We start from the raw sequence: 25,829 nt of genomic DNA, 5'->3' as shown, positions 1-25,829 counted from the left end.
TCTCTTGGGTAAATACCTAGGACTGGGATTGCAGGGTCATCATCAGTATATGTTTAACACTCTGAAACTGAAAAACTCTTTTCCAAGGTGGCTATACCGTTTTGCATTCACACCAGCAGTTTGAAATTTCCAGTTGCTCCACATCCGTGCCAGGACTTGATATTGTCAGTTTTTTTTGTTTTGTTTTGCCATTCTAATAGGGGTATAACAATATATAACTGTGCTGAATTAAAAAAAATTTTTTGGAATTGAGGTATAATTCTATAGAGTAAAATGCACAGATCTTAAATCTATATAGTTCAGCGAGTTTTGACAAATGTGTATACTGTTTAACTAATAAAACTGTAGAACATTTTCATTACCCTGGAAGTTTCCCCCTTGCCCTTTCTAAGGCACCATGCCCTGCTCAGAGGCAACCACTTCTCCAACCCCCATCACTATAGATTAGTTTTGTCTGCTTGTTAGCTTTACATAAATGGAATTATACAGTATGAAACCTTTTAAGTCTGGCTTTTTTATTAGCATAAAATTCTTGAAATTCATCTATGTGGTTATATGTGTCAGATATGTGTTACTTTTTGAAAAGATTGACTTTATTTTTCAGAGCAGTTTTGGGTTTCACAGCAAAATGGAACGGAAGGTACAGAGAATTCTCGGATACCCCCTGCCCCACCATGGGCACAGCTTGCCCCAAGTTAACACCCCCACCAGAGTGGGACATGAACCTGATGTCAACGCAGACAATCAGTGAACAATCTATAATAAGGAATGGAAGAGAGTTTTACTTGAGCCAAGTTGAGGACTAGTCCAGAAGTATAGTCTCCACCAAGGAAGAACGTGGTCCAGAGAAGCATGGTTTTCAGCATAGTTTTATACTTTGTTGGAACAAAGAACATACATGAAACCTGACAGGGGTACATTCCTTCAAGGCTCCCGGAGAGATGTATAGTTACAGATTAGCATGTACACAGAGAGCCAGCATGGGCCTGGTGTCTGAGAAGGGAAATATTTCCAAAGGAGTACTAGCATTGGTGTCATAGGAAAGAAGGCGTTTCTCCCCGTCGTCAAAAAGGACATTCTAAACAATCTGGATCATGCATTCTTTTCTTTAATGGTTAAAGCAGATATACAATGTATGTTTGACAGGTCATAAGTCAGGCTGTTCTAGTTGTGTTTTACATTCTATGCGTTTGGGCAAATGTATTCATCACTGTAGTATCATGCAGAATTGTTTCACTACTCTAAAAATTGTCTGTTCTCTGCCTATTCATTTATATCCCCCCAACCCCTGATCTTTTTACTGTCTCCATAGTTTTGCCTTTTCCAGAATATCGTATACAGTTGACCCTTGAACAACATGGGTTTGAACTGCATAGGTTCACTTATACGCAGAATTTTTTCAATAAATACAGTAGTGCATGTACTGCTGCATATGTTGATTGAATTCATGGATGTGGAACTTTGGATGTGGAGGGCTGACTGTGAAGTTAAGCATGGATTTTCGACAGCCCGGGGAAAGGGTGGGGGGTGGTTGGCACCCTTAACCCCTGTGTTGTTCAGGGGTGAAATGTAGCTGGAATCATCCAGTTGCTCTTGCACCATTTGTTTAAAAGCTTCCTTTTTCCGTTAAATTTTTTGGCATCTTAGTAAAAAAAAAAAAAAATCAGTAGACTATATAGGTATAAGTATTTCTGGACTCTCTATTCTACTCCATTAATCTGTCTATCCTTTTGCCAGTACCACATTAATCTTTTTTTTTTTTTTTTTGTGGCCACACAGCATGCGGGACCTTGGTTCCCTGACCAGGGATTGAACCCGTGCCCCCTGCAGTGGAAGCGCAGAGTCCTAAACACTGGACTGCCAGGGAAGTCCCAGTACCACACTAGCCTTGATTACTGCAGCTCTAGAGAAAGTCTTGAAATCAGGTAAAGTCCTCTAACGCTGTTCCTGTCCTTCAAAATTGCTTTGGTTATTCTAGGTCATTTGCATATTCATCTAAATTTTACAGTCAGCCTGGCATCTACAAAATGCCTGCTGGAATTAATGTGGATTGTGCTGATTCCATGGATCAGCTGGGAAGAACTGACATCTTAATCATATAGAATATTTTAATTAATAAATGTGGTATATCTTTTCATTTTGGTCTTTAATCTCTCTAATGTTATAGTTTTCAATTTAGAGGTCTTATATATCTTGTGTCAAATGCATTCCTAGAAAGTTTATGTTTCCAATGTTTTATTTCATGATCTTGTTTCTTCCAATACATCATTATAAAAATTTCAAACATACAAGACAGTTGAAAGAATTTTACGGTGAGCACTCATTTATACCTACCACCTAGACCCTATAAACACTTTACTATATTTGCTTATTCATATTTTAAAATTTCATGTTACAATTATTATATAGAAATATTTTTATATTGACCTTGAATCCTTTGAACTTATTAAATTCACTTTATAGTTCCAGTAGTTTGAAATTCCTTTACATTTTCTACATACACAATCATGTCATTTGTGAATAAAGACAATTTTTACGTCTTACTTTCCAATCTTTGTGACTTTTATTTCTTTTTCCTAATTATTGCACTGGCTAGGACCGTCAGCATGATATTGTACAGAAGTGTTGAAAGCATACATATTTGCCTTGTTCCCAACCTTAGGGGTAAAGCACCTAGTCTTTCCCCGTTAATCATGTTTTTTTTTTGTTTGTTTTTTTTAAAGATGCTCCTCATTAGGTGGAGGAATACTTTTTTATTCCTAGTTTATTGAGAGCTTTTATCATGAATGGTCATGGCTTTTTTCAAATACATTTCTACATCTATTGAGGTGATAAGATGATTTTTGCCCTTTACGTTGTTAATATGGTGAATTACATTGTTTGATTTTCAAATGTTGAACCAACTCTGTGGTGGTGAACTTGATTTGCTTAAGGACTTGATTTCACTAGGGAATTTTGGGTCTAAATTTCATGAGGGATATTTTTCTGTAATTTTATTTTCTTGCAATTCTTTGTAAATTTTTATCAGGGTTTTGTTGAACTCATAAAATGTTTTTTCTTATTTATTCCCTTATGCCTTTATCCTACTCATTATCTAGCTTCAAATTTCTTTTAGCTTAATTTGCTTTCTTTTCTCTCCAGCTTTTTTTTTTTTGCGTTACGCCGGCCTCTCACTGCTGTGGTCTCTCCCGTGGCGGAGCACAGGCTCCGGACGCGCAGGCTCAGCGGCCATGGCTCACAGGCCCAGCCGCTCCGCGGCATGTGGGATCTTCCCGGACCAGGGCACGAACCCGTGTTCCCTGCATGGGCAGGCGGACTCTCAACCACTGCGCCACCAGGGAAGCCCTCTCCAGCTTTTTTGAGTCTAACCAAATGGGTCTTGAACTTACCACCTTTTCTTCTGGAAGTATCTTTCAAAGTCCTTGTTCAGTGCTTTTGACTGTCAGCTGTTGATTTACTTCTTCACTCTTTGAGGTCTTGTCATACACATGCATGCTTAGGAGTCAATCAAGTATGTGAGAGGAGTTTAATACAGATTACAGGGCTCCCCTTCAGGGTTTGAGCCTTCCCGGCAGTCCTGGAGTCCAAGCCAGTGAGACTTCAGCTTTCCAGCTGAGCTCTGTCTGTTCATCCTGGAGTGCTGTGTATCCTGGGGTGCTCTTAGAGAAAGCCTTGTAAATGTGGGTTTCAAATAATGTGGTTTCCTTCTCTAAATACCCCAAATTTTCTGCTTTTGTTCATTCTCTAGTACCTTTTTAAAAAACATTTTGTCCAGAGTTTATTATTGGCATAAATTTTAGTCTAATAATGCTCTACTCTGCTGTCACTGGAACCAGCAATCTTACTCAATACTTTAAAGATGTTGTTCCAGTTTCTCTTAGTTGCCTTGATTCATATATGTCAGTATCACTCTTATCATTGTTACCCTGTATGTAATGTATTTCTTTTCCTCAGGCTGCCTTTTAGGATTTTATCTTTTGTTTTTAGCAGTTTGACTATGATGGACCTAGGTATGGTTTTGTTTGTCTTTATCTAACTTGAGATTCATTCACCTTCTTGGATCTACAGGTTCATGTTTTTCATCAAATCTGGAAAATTTTAGGCCATTCTTTTTTTTTGGGGGTGTGTGTGTGTGTGTGTGTGTGTGTGTGTGTGCGTGCACGTGCTAATTAACCATACAAATATTCATTTATACAGTAAGAAAAACCTCTTCACCTTCATCTCCTCCCAGGCGCCATGAGGCCCCACCACAGACACCCAGCCACCGTCCACCCAGGTGGAGGAGGCAGCTACTGCTGCTCCAGGTTTACTCAAGGAAGCGAAGAAAAGGCCAGGCAGGGAGTCAGCTTGCATTTCTGGGCCCTGGCAACCCTGACACCCTCTCCTGCTGGGGCTCACATTGAATTTGGGGAGGCATTTATTCTTATGCCCACTTCCCACCTTGGCCACCCTCAGCCACACCAGCTGTCATGGTGAGGTTCTCTTTTGGCTGCAAGGGTCTTTGATGGACTTAAGGTTACAGCCAGTCCTTGCTGGGGGAAGAGAAGGCTGTTTCTTGTAGAAAAATGCCCTGAATGCAACCGTCCCCGTGGAGAAAAGAATAAAATCATGCACGCGGGCACACACATCCACACACACCTCACTCTGTGCACACAGATAGGCTCTTCTCAAGCCTGAGCCCCTCTGCCTCCCCCACTGGGCTCAGGTCCTTAAGGGTGGTGCCTGCCTCACCTCGTGTGTGCCAGACAGTGATGGTCCTGCCCAGAGGCAGCCTGCCATTTGGGAAAGAGTCCGAGGAACTGAGCACTACTGATGTTGAGAGGGTAGCCTCTGCCGCCCCACTAGGCAGGGGAGAAGAGGGGTTCTAGGACTTGCTCAGAACCCAAACCACCAAGAAGAGGCAGGGTGAATGGTACTAAGAGCCTCCAGGCCCTGGGAGGACCACAGACTCCTTCCGGCCTTACTCCATGGCTTGCACTTGCTCTGGCCTCTGCAAGGAGCTCACCTCTCCAAAGATGTGTACAGAAAGGGTTTGCTCTTGAGAGGGAAGCCAACATGCTTGGGACAATTACCTTGCTGGGTAAGACTGCCTAAAAGCAAGAGGAGGAGCAGGGTCCTTGTGGCAGGGCCAGAGCCACTGACGGTGACCACAAAGCCACTGCTGAATAACGGGCAAGGGGAAGGGGCACCCAGTGTGAAGATGTGATGCTCTGAGGGCTATCAAGTGAGGAGAACAGCTTGGCATGTATGGGTTCCAGGGCAGCAGTCTGGGCCCAACAAACACAAGGCAATCGTGAACCTCTTTGGCTTGGAGCTGTGGCAGTGTGGGCACCTTACAGGGACTCCCCTCTGCTGTTGGAAATGGGGTGCTTTTTGTGTGCAAAGAAAGTAGGTGCTCCAGTGTGAGCCCTAGTCCAGCCCCAGCCCCAGCGGCACTGCCCTCTCAGCAGGCTGGCTCCACCCTCCCCCAGGCAGGGCTTCTTCAGGGGACCAATGTTTATTCCTCCTTTTATTTGGGGGGAGGTGCGGAGGCAAAGGGGGGATTTCATACAAGCTTTTCTCTCACAATCAAGCTCTGAAAAAACAACAGTCCTAGAAAAGGATGAGGAGGAACAAACGACACACATTTTTGGAACTCAGACACCCAGATAGAGACAGACAGGCACCCCACACCCAGGCTTGCTTGTGTCACACTCCCGGGGTGGGTGGGGTGTGGTAACAGGCAGGCGACCCTGCAACTGCACCCTAGATCCATGTCCCCGGGTACCAAACCAACCAGGGCTTGGCCATTATTCCTTTTTTGTTTTAAATATTTATTTATTTATTTGGCCGTGCACGGCCTTAGTTGCGGCACACGGGATCTTTTATTTGCAGCATGCGGGATCGAGTTCCCTGACCAGGGACGGAACCCAGGCCCCCTGCATTGGGAGCACGGTGTCTTAACAACTGGACCACCAGGGAAGTCCCTCAGCCATTATTTCTTAAAATATTTTTCTGACACATTCTGTCTTTTCCTTCTGGGTCATCAATTACATGTATGTTAGATTATATGATATTATCACACAAAATTAGTGATACTTTTTCATTCCCAATTTTTCTCTTTCTTCCTGTAATTTTTAGTAATGTCTTCAAGTTTATTAACCTTCTTGTTTTCAGTCTCAGCAGATTTGCTGATAGATCCATCTAATAAATTTTAAAATTTCGGGAGGTATATTTTAGTTTTTTTTTTAGACTTCCCATTTATCTACTTGAAATACCTGTCTTCTTCACCATGTATGTCATCTGTTCCTGCAAATTCTTCAACACAATCATAAAATTATTTCAAAGTACTTGCCTGGTAATTTTAATAACTGAATTAACTGTGGGTGTGCTTCTATTGACTATGTTTTTCCTTGATTATGGGTCCCATTTTGTTATATATGGTGACAGTTACACATCTTCTAAGTTTTAAAATGGTAATCTAGATATTGTCTATAAAAAGAACATTGGACACTGTAGTATAATATTGCTTTAATTTCCTAGAGAATGCAATTCTGTCCTTGTGATACTGTGTTTTATAATAAATATATATTTGGTCTTTATCCCTGTTCCTGACAAAGAGCTCCTAAAATCCTTAGGATTTCCTGTGATGAGAGCAACAAAGGTGTCTTTTATTTTTTAGTACCACTGTAAACATTTTGTCTAGACTTTATCACTACTGGTAAAAATATTAGTCCGATATGCACTACTCTGCCATCATTAGAACCTGCAGTCTTCCTCAACACTTCACAGACATTTTTCCAGTTTCCTTTTGTTAATGAGGTGACTTTTTGAAAGCCCCTAGCCTAGGTAACCTAAGAATGACAGTTTGTCACCAGAGGAACCAACCATGTGATTAGAGGGGAGAGCGGCTGGAGACTTGAGTTCATCACCAATGGCCAATAATTTAATCAATCACGTCTATGTAGTGAAGCCTCCATAAAAACCTAAAAAGGATGGGCTTCAGAGTGCTTCCGGGTTAGTGAACACATGGAGATGCAGGGAGAGTGTTGCGCTCAGAGAGCATGGAAGCTCCGCACCCTTTCCCCGTGCATTGCCCTATGTACCTCTTCCATCTGGCTGCTGCTAAATTATATTAGTTCATAATAAACTGGTAATCTAGTAAGTAAAATGTTTCTCTGAGTTCTGTGAGCCATCCTAGCAAATCAAACCCAAGGAGGGGGTCGTGGGCACCTCCGATGTACAGCCGATCAGTCAGAAGAGCAGGCGACAACCCGGACTTGTGATTGGCATCTGAAGTGGGGTACACAGCAGTACTGTAGGACTGAGCCCTTAACCTGTGGGATCTGACACTATCTGCAGGTGGATAATGTCAGAACTGAGTTGAATTATGACAGCGAGTTGGTGTCAGAATTGTAGTGTGGGGGAAAACACACACATCAGAATGGGAGTGTCAGAATCTTGAGTCCTATATTTGGTGACAGGAAAGGATTCTACAGATTCCTCCTAGGTTTGAACTGAATTGCAGATGAGCTGCACTAATATTGAGGCTGTGGTTCCCAATCTCTAGCCTCTAATACCACCACCTCTTTAATCTTGTGAATATTTGAACTAGGAGGGGTTGGGCTGCAGTTTCAGATACTTTTGGTTCACATTCGGATTTGGCTTTGACAGGGCTCCAGAATACAATCACTCTGAGAAGGCACAGGACTACTACACTCCCAGCTTTTTATCTACTGCCACCTTCTCAGCAAAATCTGGGCAGGACTGGGGGAAAAAATTGTTGGGATAAGTGACTGATCTTTCATTCGCAGCTTTCACATTCCAATCCATCCTACCAGACCACATTGCTTGTCAAAGACTCAACTGGTTTCTTCTCAACTGTATATTCTCTCCATCTACGGCACATGAAGTCCTACTGCAAACTCACACCTGCACCAGTGGAAGTATGCAGGGCATTTTCTGAGATAGAGAATTTGGATCAGGTCTCAGATCAATCTCTGATAAAAGTGAATAAGCGTAGGTAAATTATATCTCAGTATTTGAAAAAGGCCGGAACTCTAGGTACCTTAACTAAATTCTCAGTCTCCTTGCAACTAGGTGTGACACGTAGGACAGATGCTTGCCCTCTGCTTCCTCTCTTCCTCTGTGGGCTGAAAGGTAGACAGAGGGCTGCCAGCTGGCCTGGGCTATTCAAACAAGGGCAACATCATTGGCAATAAGAAGCCAGAAGGGACCTCTGTCCTCAACCTCATGGTGTAGAACCACTCGGCCACCTTGAACCCCACTTGGACCTCTGCACTATCACGGGAGAGAAATGAACTTCGCTTTCCTCATGGAAATGTGTTCTGGTCTCTTTGTTACAGAAGCTGAGCCTATGTTCTAACTCAGTGGTCTTCAAACATTTTCTCTTAACTTTGCAAAGGCTATAGTTTCTGCTCTGTTGGTTTATCACAAATGCTTTCAATATGTCTTCATTAAATTTTTAAAGCTACACATTACCTAGGCAATTTATGCCAAATATCCCCAAGTTTAACATAATTGCAAAACCAGTCCTCACTGGCAAAACCATTCTCTGACTGAGCTAATGAGCTAAGTCAGATTACTTCCTATCAGAGTATGTCTGACTTCATTTTTAAATTTCATAGGTGTTAGCCCAGGCCAACCACGTCACTTCTGAATCCTAATTCTAGGATTGGTAGATACAGAGATTCTCTTAAATTTTTCATGCCCATAAAATACCTGGAGAGTCTTCATGTACCCCAGGGTACAAAAACTCCAATTGGAAGGCCACTGCCGAGTAGAGTAGCACACACAGTTTTAGCCCTGTCAGTGGCACCAGCTCCCGTCCACAGGGGCTCCTCCTGGACTCCCCTCTCCACCCAACTACCTCTCCAAGCCTATCTCCTGACATGCCCCTTGCTCTCTGTGCACTAGCCACGCAGGTCTTGCTTTGTCATGGACACACCAGGCTCATTCTTCCCATCCCCACCTTTTACATGACTGATAAGACATGACTTTCAAATGTCACCTCTCAAGGAGGCTTTCCTGGATCCGTTCACATGGGAAATCATTCCCAAGCTGATCTTACACATTATATTTTACATCAAGATAAATTCTAGATGGAACAGTTAAATATAAAAATGAAAACTTAAAAGTTCCTAAGGGAAATAATGTGAAATTTTATAAAATCTTGGAGTGGAGAGGACCTTTCTTAAATTTTATTTATTTTTTTGTGGTACGTGGGCCTCTCACTGTTGTGGCCTCTCCCGTTGCGGAGCACAGGCTCCGGACACGCAGGCCCAGCGGCCATGGCTCACGGGCCCAGCCACTCCGCGGCATGTGGGATCCTCTCAGACCGGGGCGTGAACCCGCGTCTCCTACATCAGCAGGCGGACTCTCAACCACCGTGCCACCAGGGAAGCCCTTGATCTTCATTTTGTTCAGCTTTTTTCTTGTTCCAAGGATGGGAGTGATGACTTCCAAGCTCCTAACATGCTCAACTGGAAAACCATAAGATTAAAGGTCCAAACAGAACCAGAAGAAAAATTAAGTAAAAGAGATCCCATCTATTCCACACAGAGGAGAAGGCGATTTAATGTACATCACAGCATTAACTTTCCCACACAAACTAGTCAAGGAGCAGTTCTTACTTAGAGTTAGCGTAAAAGTCCTTTATTTAGATGACTCAAGAATCACCCGATGAGTGTAGCTGATGTGCTGGTGCACTGCCAGCACATAGCTGCAGTGTCGCTGCTCCTGGGATGGCCTCAGCTGGAGAGGTCATGCTTGCCCTAGGGACCCACAACCAAGGACTGATGAAGGTGGGGGACAGAAGCCTATTGTCTCAGCCCGGCAGGGCTGGATTTCTCTACAGCCAGTTCATCGCCCTTTCCCTTCCTCCCACTGGGCACTCTGCATCTTGGAGGCTCCTTCCCAAAGAAACCAACTGGTGACACTTTGTGAAGTCTATTCTTCCCCCAATTTAAACTTTGCTAATCTTCCCTTGGAAACTCTTAAAGTCATGAGAATAGAACAAATACAGTATAAAATCAGTCTAAGATAACAACAAATTCCAAATACTCATTTTTTTAAATGAAAATATTTACTTTCCTAAATATCCTATAAATAAATGTATCTTCTATCCCAGGTTTAGAAACACTGATAATAAACATAATTCAGTTTATGAAAGAATTATGTTTTGGTATGTTTGATGTGATGATTTTTGCTATGCATAAATAACTTTACCAAAAGAGCCAGGCCATCATTGTTTGAACCTTGACTCCATCATGACTGCTTTATGCGAGCATATGCTTCCATCAGTTTCTACAGGGTTTTGACTTAAAGCACCAGATCAAGAAATACTTCTCATATCTTACAGCTGTTAGGTTATACTGCAGTGTTTTCTTGAGACCTGGAAGTAACTATTCATCCCTGGCATTTGAAGGCCTCCTCAGTGAATTTCTTCCAAGACTTCAAAGTAAAGCCTGAGACCTGGGCTCATTCCCAGGAGGGCTTATTAGCTGACTTTGCCATCTGCATGCAGGAAATGCTGATGCTGTAAAACGACTGAGATTGGGCAGAGGCCCCTGGTGCTCAGCTCTGAGGCTACGTGGACTTCAGTAGTTGTTTTTAAAAAAATTAGTAAATACAGCGCTGAGTCATAAATGCTAGAGACATGCCAAGAAGTATATAAAGAAAATGTAGGAAAACTGAACAGTAAATATAGTTTTAATTAATTGTGGCTAGCTCACAAAAGCCATACAATAGGATGTATCAACAGCGGGCTTTTACATTTATTGACACTGGTGGAAGCTATTTTCCATTTTGGAACTTCCCAGGCATACAAAAAAAGCCCAACATTTCTCTGGCTAAGCAAAAGGGGAATAAAGTGCTTTAATTTATTTTTAATATTAATAATTACATTTTCAAAAACAATTATTTTATATTTAAAGGTATCAATACCATAAATCTATAGCTTATAGTAGGAAATATAAGTGTAAACAGCCTATACACATTCTGCATTATTGATACAGCTTTATATGCATAACCCAATATACTAACCAATAATCTCCAGAGAAAACACATAAAACCCACTTGTCTAGACAGTAGACAACAGTTTTAAAAACAAACCAAAATAGACTCCCGTTTCGCAGCTGCATGTGGTGGAAATGTATATGTATGAAGATTAAATCTGAGGCATTTACTACACTGAAGATATTTGCTCCATGCCAGCCATGAGTGACAGTGCTAGAGATTCCACTGTGGGAAGAATAAAAACAGGTTAATAAAATAGGTTTAAATGTTTGAAAATGGCTAAATAGGCTCTAATAAATGTCTTGAAAAGTATTTAGAGACATTTTCTATTTTTAATTAAAATACTCATTACTCTTAACATACAATAAAGATGATAATCATTTATTAAATACAATTGAGAAAGTATGATTTATTTCTATTTCAGATCATTTTAGTTTTGAAAACAAGAAAAATCTGGGCATTACGCTGAGCAAATCACATTTTTCAAAATGTCATAAAATCTGGCCTCAATTCATAACAAAACACCATGTTCTGAGCTATGAGTGGAATCTCCTTGCCTAACAGTCACCCAGTGCAAAAATGGACAAATGTATCGATGTTTCCTCTAACACATTTCTAACACAGTATGGTTTTTTTCTTTTGGCCAGGGGTAAAAATGGGGGAGGCTGAGAGGTGGCAGTAGGGGCTTACAACAGTAATTTGTTTTTAAATACTTGCGTAATAAACAAATGGCTCTTCGTTGTAGAAGTCACACGACACAGGAATATAGGGATCTAAGTAAGCACTTTGAGATCAGAACTTTCTCTGTTTTCCTGCCTGGCCGGCCCCCAGCTTCTTCACCACTTACGCAGAGCATTCGGGGAGGGCTGGGGGTCAGGAGGACTGGCCCTGCGTGCGCTCCTCTAGGATTCCAGTCTGCCACGCCAACAACGAGTTTCTCTATCCTGGCAAATATTATGTGCCTCTGGCCGGTCACTGCCCCGCCTACCTGAACTGTGGGTGCAGCAGGTCAGCACTGAAGGGCTCATCTCATCCCAGAATTTATTTAGATTTCTTTGCATTCACAACTTTCTGATGATATGTTTTTGTTTGTTTATTCTATGTTCACTCGTTACTTTAACAGTATTTTAAAAAATGTTCAGCTACTTTTAATGAGCATGTCACAATTTGAACATACAGAAATAGGGAACAAATCAGTCCTGCATACTTTTCCCAAAAAAGCTCTGCAAGAGATACTACTTAGTCCTTTGTGTCTGTAGATTAAATGACTGTGTTCTCCCCATGACTCACCCCACAGACCTCTGTCTGCTTCACACACTGTCTGTGTACTGAACCGTCAGGCCTGCATTTCCTTGTTTAAGAGGCAGCCTTGGGAATTTTAAAATTGCTAAAAAAACAAAAAACAAACACCCCCCCCCACCCCCACAAACCCTATCTTTTGAAAAGGAATAGTTACAAAGGCTACACATGACAATGAAGTGTACTGAAACCTATTCTGCCATCTGCTTTAATTAACAATGGTTTTAGAAATCCATTGGTGTAACACATGATATACTAGAAAGCAAAATCTTCAGTCTCAATGTTTTACAACTGATTCACTCACCCCACTGTAATTTGGGAAAAACAATTCAACTGCTGAGGGACTTTCCAGGTTCGAAGTGGTGAAAAATTCTAATTCTTCATGAGATCAGTACCAAAACAATAACAGGTAGACTTAGTTACCAGAAAATATAAAAGCAGTAATATTTTAACATAATACTCACGATGGGGAAAGGATCCTCTACAGACAGCTTTGTTTAAAACGGTTACAAGAAACATATGGCAGTTTTTAAAATCAGACTCCATTTTCTCTATAGATTCCATTCTAGGAAAGAAAGTAAATTTCAATTTAGGTAAATGCATAAGGAGTTACTAGGTAGGCTATAAAATACCTTTGGAGTAATTTCAAATGTGCTTCAGGTTAATTATGTAGAATCCTAACTCTAAAGATTCTAAAATAAAATATAAAATTTCCTGCCAAACTTTCAAAGAGTCTGAAGGAAAGTGTCATTAGGATATAAAACTGCTGCTTCAGGATGGTAGTGAGTTCTCGAGTGAGGATAACTAAGGATATTCCCTTTTCTATTGTACAGTTCTATACTTTTACTTTTCACAAGCACACCTTCTTTCAAATAAACAGCACATTAAAGATATAAAACCTTACATTTTAAACTTACTAGAAAACTGTTATTACGGGAAATAGCAAGCACCCATACCCAGCTTCAGTAGTCACCCCCCTGCAGGCAGTCCCAATTATACCCTTAGCCCCGTATCTTTAGAAGCAAAGTTGAGACATCATAGCATTTCAGTCATAAATATTTCAGTGTGTACACACTAAAGATAAATACTCCTTTAAAATCATAGCCACCATATCATTTGCCTAAAAATTTCACCTTGCTTTAAAATTTTTCACTTTCTGCTTTAAATGTGAATCAAGATCAGTTAATTTCCATAAACTGTGATGGTTAATATGCCTCTTAAGTCCTCCTCACCCCCTTGTTGAAGAAACAGCTCAATTTTAGCCAACAATATGCAGCAGTGTTATTACCTTCTCCTCCACCTGACAGTGACATGGAGGCGGAAGTCTGCTGTACACGCTTGAGACAGCAATAATAAAGTAAGACTTCTGTTCTCACCCCTGCAATGAGGAATTTTATCTACCATTCAGAGTATTCTGACACAGCCATATGTTAAGATCTTAGATTAGTGCTATAACGAACTTTCGGCTCCTTACTAATACCAGCTAAGTACAAGCTATTATCCCAAGAGCCCAGTCAACCAGACTTGCTCTTTTAAATATATTTCAAGGAAGTAATAATAGCAGCATTGCATTAATTTTATAAACAAGACAGGGACAAACTATTGAGCCGCACATTCAAGGTAACAGTAGAGGATGGTACTCTGGATAGGAAGAAAGAGCTCCTGGGTCCTCTTTCTATGTGATAGGTGTGGATAATAAACACCCTAAAAGTAAAATATACAATCATTCTTTTAGAGCTAACACCCTACAAGTAAAATATACAATCATTCTTTTAGAGCTCTCTAAAATACAATTTTGGACGAGGATCTAGCATGATGTCCAGAATTTGGTTTAAAATAATTGAGTGAATGGGAGTGGGAGTGGGCAGTAAACACAAAACAGAACTGATTGTCACTGGCATCTGCTGAAGTGGAGTGATGGACCCCAGGGTCTGTTATGCTCCGTGCCCGCTTCTGTGTATGCTCGAAGGCATCCATTAACAAAAATTTAGCAAACCTATACAACAGGAATGTAATTTAAGGATATTTGCTTGTTCTAATCAAAAGACTTCAGATTTCTCTTGTTTTACCGCTCAGAAAAGAATTGCATAATTTTGATGTTGCCTAGTTTAGATGAACAAATTCAATTCTTCAATTCTTTCCATAATTATAAGTGTATGTGATGTGTTGCCAAGAAGAAAAACAAGGCTCCCAGAATGAAGCCAGCTAAAAGTGAAACTGAAATGGTCACAGCACAGAGGCCCCACAAGCTGCGTACTTACTGCCATGCCCCCAGGCCAGCCTGCCAACCGTCTGCAAACATGAGGGCCAAGTTCAACACCTTCATGATGGCTTCCTTCACAAAACTGACCTGGAGAGAAAGCCATGGAAGAACATAGGCTCTGTGACCATGTTTGGACACTGACACCAACACTTTCACCTAATTTAAATGAGTCACAGAAAAAGCTCAGTGCAATCATTGCCTTCTAGGTATAAGGAAGGGTACTAGGCTCTGAACAAAATGCACTTGGAATTGGACCACACGCCTACCGCACCCACAGTACAGGTATATCAGCAGCAGAGTCTGACCAACAGAGCCAGCAAGCTACCTTTTCCTGGGACAGCCATTTGAATTCACCAGTGAAATGGGGCAAGTTATTCCAATGGCTGTAAGATGACTTAATATATTCACATCAAGCTGGACACATTTCCTGACCAAAGCACTATTATTCCATAACTGTGGATAAAATTTTCTTATTGAATCCAAACACAGTGCTGAGTGCAGACTGTCACAATAAAGTTGTCAGCTGTTTCTCTTATATGTAATTTCCAGTCATATGGTACAAATTTGTAACCTATTTGATCTGGTCCTTCCTTAAAGAATATTTTGCAATGTCATGAAGAACCTAGGGGTAAGACAGGAATAAAGACACAGACCTACTAGAGAACGGACTTGAGGATATGGGGAGGGGGAAGGGTGAGCTGTGACAAAGCGCGAGAGAGGCATGGACATATATACACTACCAAACGTAAGGTAGATAGCTAGTGGGAAGCAGCCGCATAGCACAGGGAGATCAGCTCGGTGCTTTGTGACCACCTAGAGGGGTGGGATAAGGAGGGTGGGAGGGAGGGAGACGCAAGAGGGAAGAGATCTGGGAACATATGTATAACTGATTCACTTTGTTACAAAGCAGAAACTAACACACCATTGTAAAGCAATTATACTCTAATAAAGATGTCAAAAAAATATTTTGCAGATCAGAAGCTTAATAAGTATAAAATTCCAAAGTAGAGAGACAACTTCCCTTGGCTGGCTTCATTCCTGCCTCAGTGGCCAAGTTCACAGGTGACACCTCACATACCTTTTCTCTCAGCAGACATCGATCATGGATGGTTGACAAGTATCTATAGTGAATTTTAATCAATTGATCTAAATCCTTGGCTTCTTCGACTTGATGTTGAAACTCCAGCCCTGTACTGTGAAGAATCTTGAAAGATGACAAATTTAATCAATAGATTTTTTTCTTTGAGAACTAATGTGCCACACACAAAACTTTTTTTACCAACCTCTTCTACATTCACTTGCACAGGGAGGGAATGCCTCACTCTGGACTAACAGACTGCTCCTGTGTGGAGGGGCAAGTATATGAACTGTATAGGATATGCATTGATTTTTTTAAAAAAGTCACCAGATAAATTGAATTTATATGTTTTTATAAATTCCACTGCTTACATAATGGTCTTTCTTTAAAAGGAACATAACTGTACTTCAAGTAGAAAACAAAAAACAAATTAAACAAAAACTTAACCATTTACTCTCAACAATTAAGGGCTTAAGGTTGGTCCTCTGAAGGGCACTAGTGCACGGGAAAGAGAGCACCTCTGCCATGTGTATCATGTATAAAACACAGGCTTCAAAGGCTCACTTCATCCAAACAAAAGTGGGTTCTTAGAACCTATCTACCAGAATGACTACAAATTCTTTTTTAGCAACCATTATAATCCCAATGAATACTGTCCTCGAATAACACTGCTACTGTTCAAACATCTGAACTCCTCTTCAGAAGTTCCTCTAGAACTGGTTTTAATATGTGTAAGAAAAGCAGTTTTATTTACTCTACGAGTTACTTCTTATATTTAAGAAAAAAAGTATATAATCTGGCTGCATTTTCCTCCTTACACCCCATACGAGCCTGACAGATTTGTTTTTAGGCTTCCATTACAAAAAATTGAAGCCATTTTCCAGGGACAGCCCTGTTCCCACTGCTGACATTTAAAGGACTATATAGCAAGTTCTGATGGCAAGTCCAAAAGAGGCGCTCTGGGTGTGTCATCCCAAGGGGTCACTAGACAGGAGAGACACAGTGTCTGGATACATGTGCTCTGGCATGTTTTAAAAAACACTTCCCCCTGCTGCCATGTTATTTTATGATCAAGTTTTTAGTATGTGCTATCTTCACATTTACAGTCTATTAAGTATCTTGTGTGCTTGTTTGTATTTATAAATATATTACAAGTAATTCTCCACGAACAGATGTATACACGGTGACAGAACTGAGTGGATGGACAGACACGAACCCTGGTCATGATGTAGTTGTGTAAGCTGTTCACAAAGTGCATGAGCTTCACTCTTAAGAGGAACATACGATGAATCTGCTGTCTTACTGGCTCCTTCTGTGGTCCAAAATTAGCAGCTGTGTCTTGTCCACCTAAGAGTCCTTCAAGTTGTGGTTTTTCAGCAGGACTAGCTAGTTCTGTAAAGGAACGAAGAGGAGAGGGGGTGGGAAGAGCATCCACTCAGACCCCACCTGCACTACTGCACAGAGCAGGACTTGCAATGGTGTGGTCGTCTGCCCTGTAAAGGGCACTCGGCTGGATGCACAGCAGGGACCCCATCCTCCCTATCTGGAAGGTGAAGCAGTTAAAGCTGCCATATCACCCTGATTATCACTGTCATCAAAAATATAAAAACAAAGTCCTATTAACTTGTCATTAAAACTTTTTCACATAACCTAAGAATTATTTTATTTTTTTCGGTACGCGGGCCTCTCACTGTTGTGGCCTCTCCCATTGCGGAGCACAGGCTCCGGACGCGCAGACTCAGCGGCCATGGCTCACGGGCCCAGCCGCTCCACGGCATGTGGGATCTTCCCAGACCGGGGCACAAACCCGTGTCCCCTGCATCGGCAGGTGGACTCTCAACCACTGTGCCACCAGGGAAGCCCAACCTAAGAATTTTTATTCTGGCTAAATTCCTAATTTAGTTATTGTATTTCAGATTAACTGTACTCATTCAGGGAAATTAATTCTGATGTCTGTAAAGCTATGGCCATAAATACATATCATTTTGGCACTTGTGTATATATAAAAAATGACCTAAGACTACCAACCTTATTTTCAGTGCTAAAATTAAATTATAATTTATCTGTTGAAAACAAATCTTACCACCAAATAGTAAAACATCCAGACTATATTTTGCCCATTTTATTTGCAATAAGAGAAGAAACACCTGATTATAAATTTTTTGACATTCCAAACTTATAACAATGTCCACAGGCCATGGGACCTATGAAAACAAAAACAGAAAATTAGAATAGAAAGTAACCTATTACTCATATGTCTCAAATTCTTTTTTTTTTGGCTGTGCCGCACAGTATGTGGGATCTTAGTTCCCTGACCAGGGATCGAACCCGCGCCCCCTACATTGGAAGTGCGGAGTCTTAACCACTGGACCGACAGGGAAGTCCCTTGTATGCCTTAATTTTAATAGAAAATGTTCTTAGAGTATCAGCACATACCTTATAGCTCAGGGTCAGACCATCTAAGATATGAACAGGGAGTTTCTTCTTAGCTGTGTCAACATTTTCAAAAGATATAGATAGACTAGATAAAGAAATATAAGTTTTAGTTATTTAGCACTTTGAGTTATTTAATTTATATATTCCAAAAAGACATTTCATAAAAGGAATGCAGATATTCCATATTTTTCTAAGCATATATTCCAGAATAGAAATCAGGTTTTAGAAATAAAGAAGGGGGGCAAAATTTTTAAATAATGGGTTTAGCTATAAAAAAGAAGATACTTATAGTAAATTACTTAGGAAAAAAGACAAAGTCAGGGAAGGTTAACTGTATTTGGCAGGTGCCTAGTCCTGGTAGAGTTCAGCGAGAGGCTCAGGAGATGGACACTCTTGGGGGTGGCAGGAGAGAGGGTGGGGAAAGACAGAGAGACAGAGAGAGAGAGGGAGAGAGAGGGAGAGGGAGTGTGTGTGTGTGTGTGTGTGTTGTGTGTGTGTGTGTGTGTGTGTGTGTGTCTGGTGGCGGGAGAAGCTGTTCTCACCCTGGAGAGCAGGCATATGCAAGTGTGTGGGCAAGAATGGGGTCTGAAAGTGAGAGAGTGGCATGTACGTATATACATTACCAAGTGTGAAACCGATAGCTGGTGGGAGGCAGCCGCTTAGCACAGGGAGATCAGCTCAGTGCTTTGTGACCGCCTGGAGGGGTGAGATAGGGAGGGTGGGAGGGAGGGAGGCGTAGGAAGGAAGAGATATGGGGATATATGTATGTGTATGGCTGATTCGCTTTGTTATGGGGCAGAAACTAACACACCATTGTAAAGCAATTATACTCCAATAAAGATGTTAAAAAAACAAACAAACACAAAAAGAATGGGGTCTGCTTCTAAAGCAAAGGTGTCACACATGGCTTCATCCACTCCTGCCCAACTAGTCTGAGTGTGACTCTCAACAGAATGCAGCTACCATAGAGCATGGAAATGTTCCTGAGCCAGGCACTTATTTCCTTCACTCCTCAGAGCAGTTCTGTCACTGTGCTGAGAAAGGACGTGACTCTCCCAGGATACAGAGGCACCTGTGACGATGCCTGGATGCAGCCCACCGAAGGTTAACTTGAAGGCCAAGGCAGGAGTTAGCCTTACAACCAGAGATGTAAGGGTCGGTGTGTGATTTACGAGTCTAGCCAATTCATTCCATGTCACAGGCTAGTCAGAATTTTTTTAGCTTGTAAGTCTGTTACACGTGCATCTACCAAGCACTTAGTAGGCAGCTACTGAACTCCTGTTTAAATAATGGGTTTAGCTATAAAAAAGAAGATACTTACAGTAAATTACTTAGGAAAAAAGACAAAGTCAGGGAAGTATGGACTCCAGCCATGTGAGCAAGGCCATCAGACCCTGAGAGACCACACGGTGCCATCTCACATCTCCTCTCATTCAGTGGGCAAGTCACTGCTGTCTCAGCTTTTTTTTCCCTCAAAATATTTATTTGGCTGTGTCAGGTCTTAGTCGTAGCACGTGGGATCTTTGCTGTGGCATGAGGGATCTTTTTCGTTACGGCATATGAACTATTAGTTGCGGTATGTGGGATCTAGTTCCCTGACCAGGGATCGAACCTGGGCTCCCTGCACTGGGAGCCTGGAGTCTTACCCACTGGACAACCAGGGAAGTCCCTGCCTCAGTTTTCTAATGTGTAAAATAACATTAGTAAAACTCATAGGGGTTGGTGTGAGGATTAAATAAGATAACATATAAAAGAGAAGAGTTCGTGACACATGGATTATCTTATAATATTTAAAATAAAAGGTCCTCCCATATTTTACCGTGAACTGTCTTCAGGATAACGCTGTCCTACTGCTTCTTGAAGCTGGACATTAAGAAAAGACACATTCTGCCAGGTTTCCTTTTCTCTTATTTTATCAAAAATTGACGTGTAGAAGTCATACATGGTATCTCCCCCTTCCATTAAGAAGAAATTCCTCATGGCCTGTAAGTACTCAACCAACCTGAATGAAGAGAAAATAAGTGACAGAAAAATCTTAGGCTCATAAGATAGGATTCTAGATCAGGATCAGGTATCATTTTTAGTGAAATGCGTTTACACTGTACATTTACTAAAATTAGAAATACTAATACATCTTAAAGATTTTCAAAAATAATAAAAACAGCATATGGTTTACTTTTAATAATCAGAAAGAAGTTATTTTTCTATAACATTGAAGAAAATTTGGCAAAGTCACAAAAGTGTAATAAAAAAAGTTAATCCAAATCTACTATTCATGATGAATTTCCACTGTTAATATTTAGGGTATTTCTTCCCAGTCTTTTTTTCCATGCATTAAAAAAAATAGTTCCTACCATATTATATATCCTATCTTTTAAGATTTAAGAAACTTTACATTATTTAAAACTCTGTATAAACATAATTTGTATGAACTTTACAAAGTTCATACATGGAAATGAATATGCCATATTTTAATATGGATGTGCATATTTATGGATATGCCACAATTTAAAGAACTAGTCATCCATGACTAAGTAATTTCATGTTTTTTCTCTAAGAGCAAACTTCGTGACAAGCATTTTTGTGTAACAAGCTTTTTCTGTATTTCATTTGGGATAAATTCTCAGAAACAAATTTCACAATAAAGTTAGGAAAACACTGATGGTCTACTGATCTTCTCAAAAGAAAATTGTTTATTGCCTATCCATTCCCTACTCTAATTAGCTTGAAATCTAGGTTTAAAAATAACTTCAGCTATTCTTAAAGTACAATAAACTACCGACTACCTCCCAAATGAAACCACTCCTCGTACCTGTAATCTTTTTTTAGAGTTCGCATGAGGTTTCCACAGCAATCTAGATACTGTTTGTCAATATGAGGATAGAGGCAAGATCTCAGCGTTAATTCAAACGTCTGGCAAGTCACAGATTCTGAGGATCTGTCCACACATATGTCTCCACCAGCAAACTTCTCGTGAAAGTCACTCTGTTCCAAATACAACCTTTAATATAAAAATATGAGTCTTCTTTTTAAGACTTGCTGTCAACAGAATTCTCTTTTTAAAAAAAGACATCAATTCTTTTTTTGTCTTTTAATGGAGGTACAGCTGATTTACAATATTATGTAAGTTTCAGGTGTACAACATAGTGATTCACAATTTTTAAAGGTTATACTCTATAGTTATTATAAAATATTGGCATATTCCCTGTGCTGTACAATATATCCTTGTAGCTTATTTATTTTATACATAGTAATTTGTTATCTCTTAATTCCTCACCCCTATCTCGCCCCTCCCCCTTCCCTCTCCCTACTGGTAAACCAATATTTTGTTCTTTATATCTGTCAGTCTGTTTCTTTTTTGTCATATTCACCAGTTTCTTGTATTTTTTATTTTTAAAAGTTATTTATTTATTTTTTGGCTGCGTTGGGTCTTCGTTGCTGCGCGTGGGCTTTCTCTAGTTGCGGCGAGCAGGTGCTACTCTTCATTGCGGTGCACAGGCTTCTCATTGCGGTGGCTTCTCTTGTTGCGAAGCGTGGGCTCTAGGCACGTGGGCTTCAGAAGCTGTGGCACACGGGCTCAGTAGTTGTGGCTCATGGGCTTAGCTGCTCCGCAGCGTGTGGGATCTTCCTGGACCAGGGATTGAACCCACGTCCCCTGCATTGGCAGGCGGATTCTTAACCACTGACCCACCAGGGAAGTCCTGTATTTTTTAGATTTCCCATACAAGTGATATCATACATTATTTGTTTTTCTCCATCTGATTTACTTCACTAAGCGTAATACCCTCTAAGTCCATCATATTGCTGCAAATGGCAGAATTTCATCCTTTTTAACGACTGAGTAGTATTCCACTGTATACATATACACCACACGTTCTTTATTCATTCATCTCAATAGAATTCTCTTAAATCAAAACTCTGGAGCCCCATATTTACCTTTAGTCGTAAAATTACCAACTATTACAGAAATAAAAATCTTTTTCCTCAAAGCATTCTTTGTGTGAAGCAGACCTTCACAGAGTTGCTTCTGCCTAAAAGATCAAGTACTGAGTAGGTCTTTCTAGCCCTTAGGGTTGAAAGTAGTGAATGACGGCCATTAGACAATAAACAGGGTATTGTGTGGGTACTAATAATTTATTTCATTGGGGCAATTATCTAAAAGCCCCTAAGGGCCAAGATACATCGGGAGGGTCTGACTCAACATGTCCCAGGACCCCTAACTTCCATGAGCGTCTTCTGTATGAGTGACAGCGCTGCCCATGGGCCTAGGGCTCATGATAATCTGTGGACTTTCACAAATAATGAGGCTAAGTTATGTATCTGAAATAAGTGAACGCAATATATTCTTGTATTTCATTCATTAGAAAGGAGAGGCTACAAAGGTTTCTATTTTTAAGGCTGGAAAGCCCTACCTGGCAGAGATAAACAGTTACTAAATATTGCAGCACAGATTCTGCCATTTCAATCACTGAAAATCCTGCAGGTGCGCATCACCTTGCAAAATTAATCGCCAGCAGCGGATCATGAACATCATCCAGTTCAAGATGCCTCTCGGCAATGGACTGCATCTTAATGAGGGTCTCTCTGGTGGCCTGCTGCTCAGTGAGGGCCTGTGCAGTGGAGTCTTCTCCGTGTCGAAGACGAGACTGCACAGACTCCAGAAACAGGGTATATAGACTTTTTCTTTCTGCATCTGAAACATAAAGAAATGTGTAAGGTGCATTATGTTCTAGTAAATAACTAACATTAAGAAATATTAAGTAAACTTATCTAAATATATTATAGCCTGATATTTTTCCTTTGGCCTATGAAGGTCTATCCCTGTTTCGTTACCCTTACAGTATAGTACCCTTAGTACAACTAAACATTTTTATAACCTCTGTTAGACAATTGCAAAGTTCATGGTTAAACATTCAAAGTATAAGCTAGTTTTTTTCTGAACAGAGTAACAGCTTAAGCAGGAAGCCTGAAAGTAAAGTTACCATTATACTAGATAGCACTATGATAACACTAATAGGAGTCATAATTACATTGGGAAAAACACTTTGAACAGTGGCCCTGGAAAGTTGTTTACGTTTTAGTATTCAGTTAAAAAGGAAACATTCCACAAAGTGAAAATATTACTTAAAGTAGATATAATAATTTAAACTAATTAACGTAACATTAAGATGATTTACAAACAAAACAACTAAGGTCACATCTATACCTCTCAAAGCCTTTTTAGTCAGTTGATAAAACCTTAAGTATATTGCTTAAATTACATCCAAAAAGACCAGAAATTATATCAAGATTTTCTCAAAATCTATGATCAAGTCTGAACCGCTCACCAACAAATTCCTATCTGCCAGAGTTCATGTCCTCAGGTGCCAAATGCTGCTCTGCATTAAGAAATACCAGAGAATTATTGTTAAAGGACCAGTCCTAAGGCATCAAGAATAAGTAAAATGCACGTGGAACGTATTATCACTGCCTTTCAAACACCGTGATAAATGTTTCCAACGAGGACAATCTTTTTTCAGTCAGAGCAGCGTGATCTATCAATTTGATCATGGTGATCAGTTCCATGAAAATAAAAGGCTTTGATAATTTTCAAACTGCAAAATAATGTCATATCTCAGAATGGCAAGCGTGAAGATTGGAGCAGCTGCTCCATCACTAAGGGGTTACCTCTGGCTGTGGCTTGGCACGTGGTGCTCTCCATGCATTGCAGGTTCTTCAGCAGCTGCATTGACTTGCCAGCCATTATGATCTGCTTAAGGACGGGTTTCAGGAAGGACACCATGGTGTGCTGCCTGCTGGAGGGCCCTTGATCACTGCCAGAACTCGCACTAGCGTTATCACTCATTTTTTCTTCGTTTTCTGTCTTTTCCGATACACTGTATAGTGTGTAAGTTGCATACCAAAAGTCTCTGTGATTTACCGGAACATTCTTGTTTCTACAGGGATTCAAAAGAATTTTAAACTTTAACTTCTCTTCCTTAAAAACAACAGTGTATCTATTCTAGCTTAGGCATGTTGTCCAAACATTCCAAAACACAGTAATATCAATTATTAGTAAAACAATGCAATCTTTAGGTAAAATGGGACAGATGTTTTACCTGACTTCAGCTTAACATAGAAAAGTGGACAAATACTCTGAATGGCATAGGTAAAATCTAACTATGCAGAAAGTTTCCTGAATTGGAATTAAACAAAATATAATTAATTTGGTTCTCTTTAGAGGTAGAATAAAAGTTTACCCATCTCCTCTGAAAGTAAACTCCAGAATGCCACATCTTTTTTTCCACAACTATTTCCACTGGACTATTTTAACAATGAAACAAGGTGTACTCATCACCCCCTAAGGATAGTCAGAATCCCGTTTTTACAAAAATCCTCATGTGCAACAGAAGAAACAAGACATAATGAGACCCAATATTCAGCTAAAGAAAGGCCAGTTCTTTTATATGAGCACTGTGTAAACAGGGTTACCTTTCTGTAGCTCTAAGTTACTCTCCCTGATGAGTTAAATGGATAGCTATCAATAAAAACATGTATCCAGGGACTTCCCTGGTGGCGCAGTGGTTAAGAATCTGCCTGCTAATGCAGGGTACACGGGTTCGAGCCCTGGTCTGGGAAGATCCCACATGCTGTGGAGCAACCAAGCCCATGCACCACAACTACTGAGCCTGTGCTCTAGAGCCCGCGAGCCACAACTACTGAAGCTCGCATGCCTAGAGCCTGTGCTCTGCAACAAGAGAAGCCGCCGCAATGAGAAGCCCACGCACTGCAACGAAGAGTAGGCCCCACTCGTCACAACTAGAGAAAGCTCGCATGCAGCAACAAAGACCCAACGCAGCCAAAAATAAAATAAATAAATAAATTAAAAAACAAAACAATAAACATGTATCTGTACAGAGTGCAGAACTTAAGACTGAGTTAAGAGACTGCAAATAGTTCTACGTTGCAGTTTCCATGATTCTGTTCAGAAAAATCAATTAAGTGAAGGGGAATCATCATAGATTTTATGATGATCAAGATTTTCCTTAATTGTTTTATTAAATATTATACTAAAAAGGTAAAAAGAGCAGCTAATTAGGAGAAATAAATATATTAGAGGCATATTCTGTAATATTTTCACACCTTTTGTCTCATAGATAATTTATTCCCATTGGTTCCCTTTAATGAAGCCATCTGACATCACCTAATTCATTTTAAGGAACTCAGTGTGCCTTTCACCATACCAGCCAGCCAAAAACACACTATCACTCAAAAATATAATCTGCTAATAAGCAAAGCTGTGATTGACATAAAACTTGAAAAATATTTTTGCACTGGTACCTGATGTCTTCTATAAAAATGCAAGAGAACCTGCCTATGGATCAGGTGAAGCTAACAGAAGTGTACGATCTCCACATGGGAGAAGAGAGGTAAAGCCAGCTCCTGCTGTGCCTCCCTCACCTCTGGATGATGAACTCCCGGGCACAGTCGCACAGGTGCCCATGCACGATCCACTCATCTACAGTCTGCAGGTAGGGCCGCACGGTCTCCACCCAGAGCGAGAACAGCAAGGAGACCTGAGGAGACAGCGCAGCACGCACATCCATTCTCAGAACTCCCTTGTCTCTGGATTAAATGAGGTTCGAGCGTTTCTGAAGCACCTTTTAAAAAGTGATCCAATTTCTATGTTTTTTGAAACAAAGTAAGAAATTAAAAATCCTAACCATATGCTATAAAATCCTTATGAAAAACCTCACC

At 40.5% G+C, this 25,829-nt stretch overlaps 1 protein-coding gene across 1 annotated transcript in view; it reads right to left on the bottom strand.

The window, feature by feature from the left end:
• Nucleotides 1–10,860: 10,860 nt before the first annotated feature.
• Nucleotides 10,861–25,829, bottom strand: part of TUBGCP5 (tubulin gamma complex component 5) — a 57,333-nt gene continuing 42,364 nt past the window's right edge. Inside the window, exons 12-23 of the mRNA XM_065880237.1 lie at nt 25,533–25,648; nt 23,760–24,028; nt 22,587–22,785; nt 20,905–21,093; nt 19,912–20,094; nt 18,093–18,177; nt 17,740–17,860; nt 16,873–17,048; nt 15,657–15,782; nt 14,577–14,665; nt 12,780–12,880; nt 10,861–11,241 (exon numbers count right to left, since the gene is read on the bottom strand). Of these exons, the coding sequence (XP_065736309.1) occupies nt 11,186–11,241; nt 12,780–12,880; nt 14,577–14,665; nt 15,657–15,782; nt 16,873–17,048; nt 17,740–17,860; nt 18,093–18,177; nt 19,912–20,094; nt 20,905–21,093; nt 22,587–22,785; nt 23,760–24,028; nt 25,533–25,648 (1,710 nt within the window). The 3' untranslated portion in view covers nt 10,861–11,185. The remainder of the gene's footprint in view (nt 11,242–12,779; nt 12,881–14,576; nt 14,666–15,656; nt 15,783–16,872; nt 17,049–17,739; nt 17,861–18,092; nt 18,178–19,911; nt 20,095–20,904; nt 21,094–22,586; nt 22,786–23,759; nt 24,029–25,532; nt 25,649–25,829) is intronic.

The sequence above is a fragment of the Phocoena phocoena genome, chromosome 7 (genome assembly GCF_963924675.1).
Source record: "Phocoena phocoena chromosome 7, mPhoPho1.1, whole genome shotgun sequence".
In the NCBI taxonomy this organism is placed as follows: domain Eukaryota; kingdom Metazoa; phylum Chordata; class Mammalia; order Artiodactyla; family Phocoenidae; genus Phocoena; species Phocoena phocoena.
This window is presented reverse-complemented; position numbering and strand designations above follow the sequence as displayed.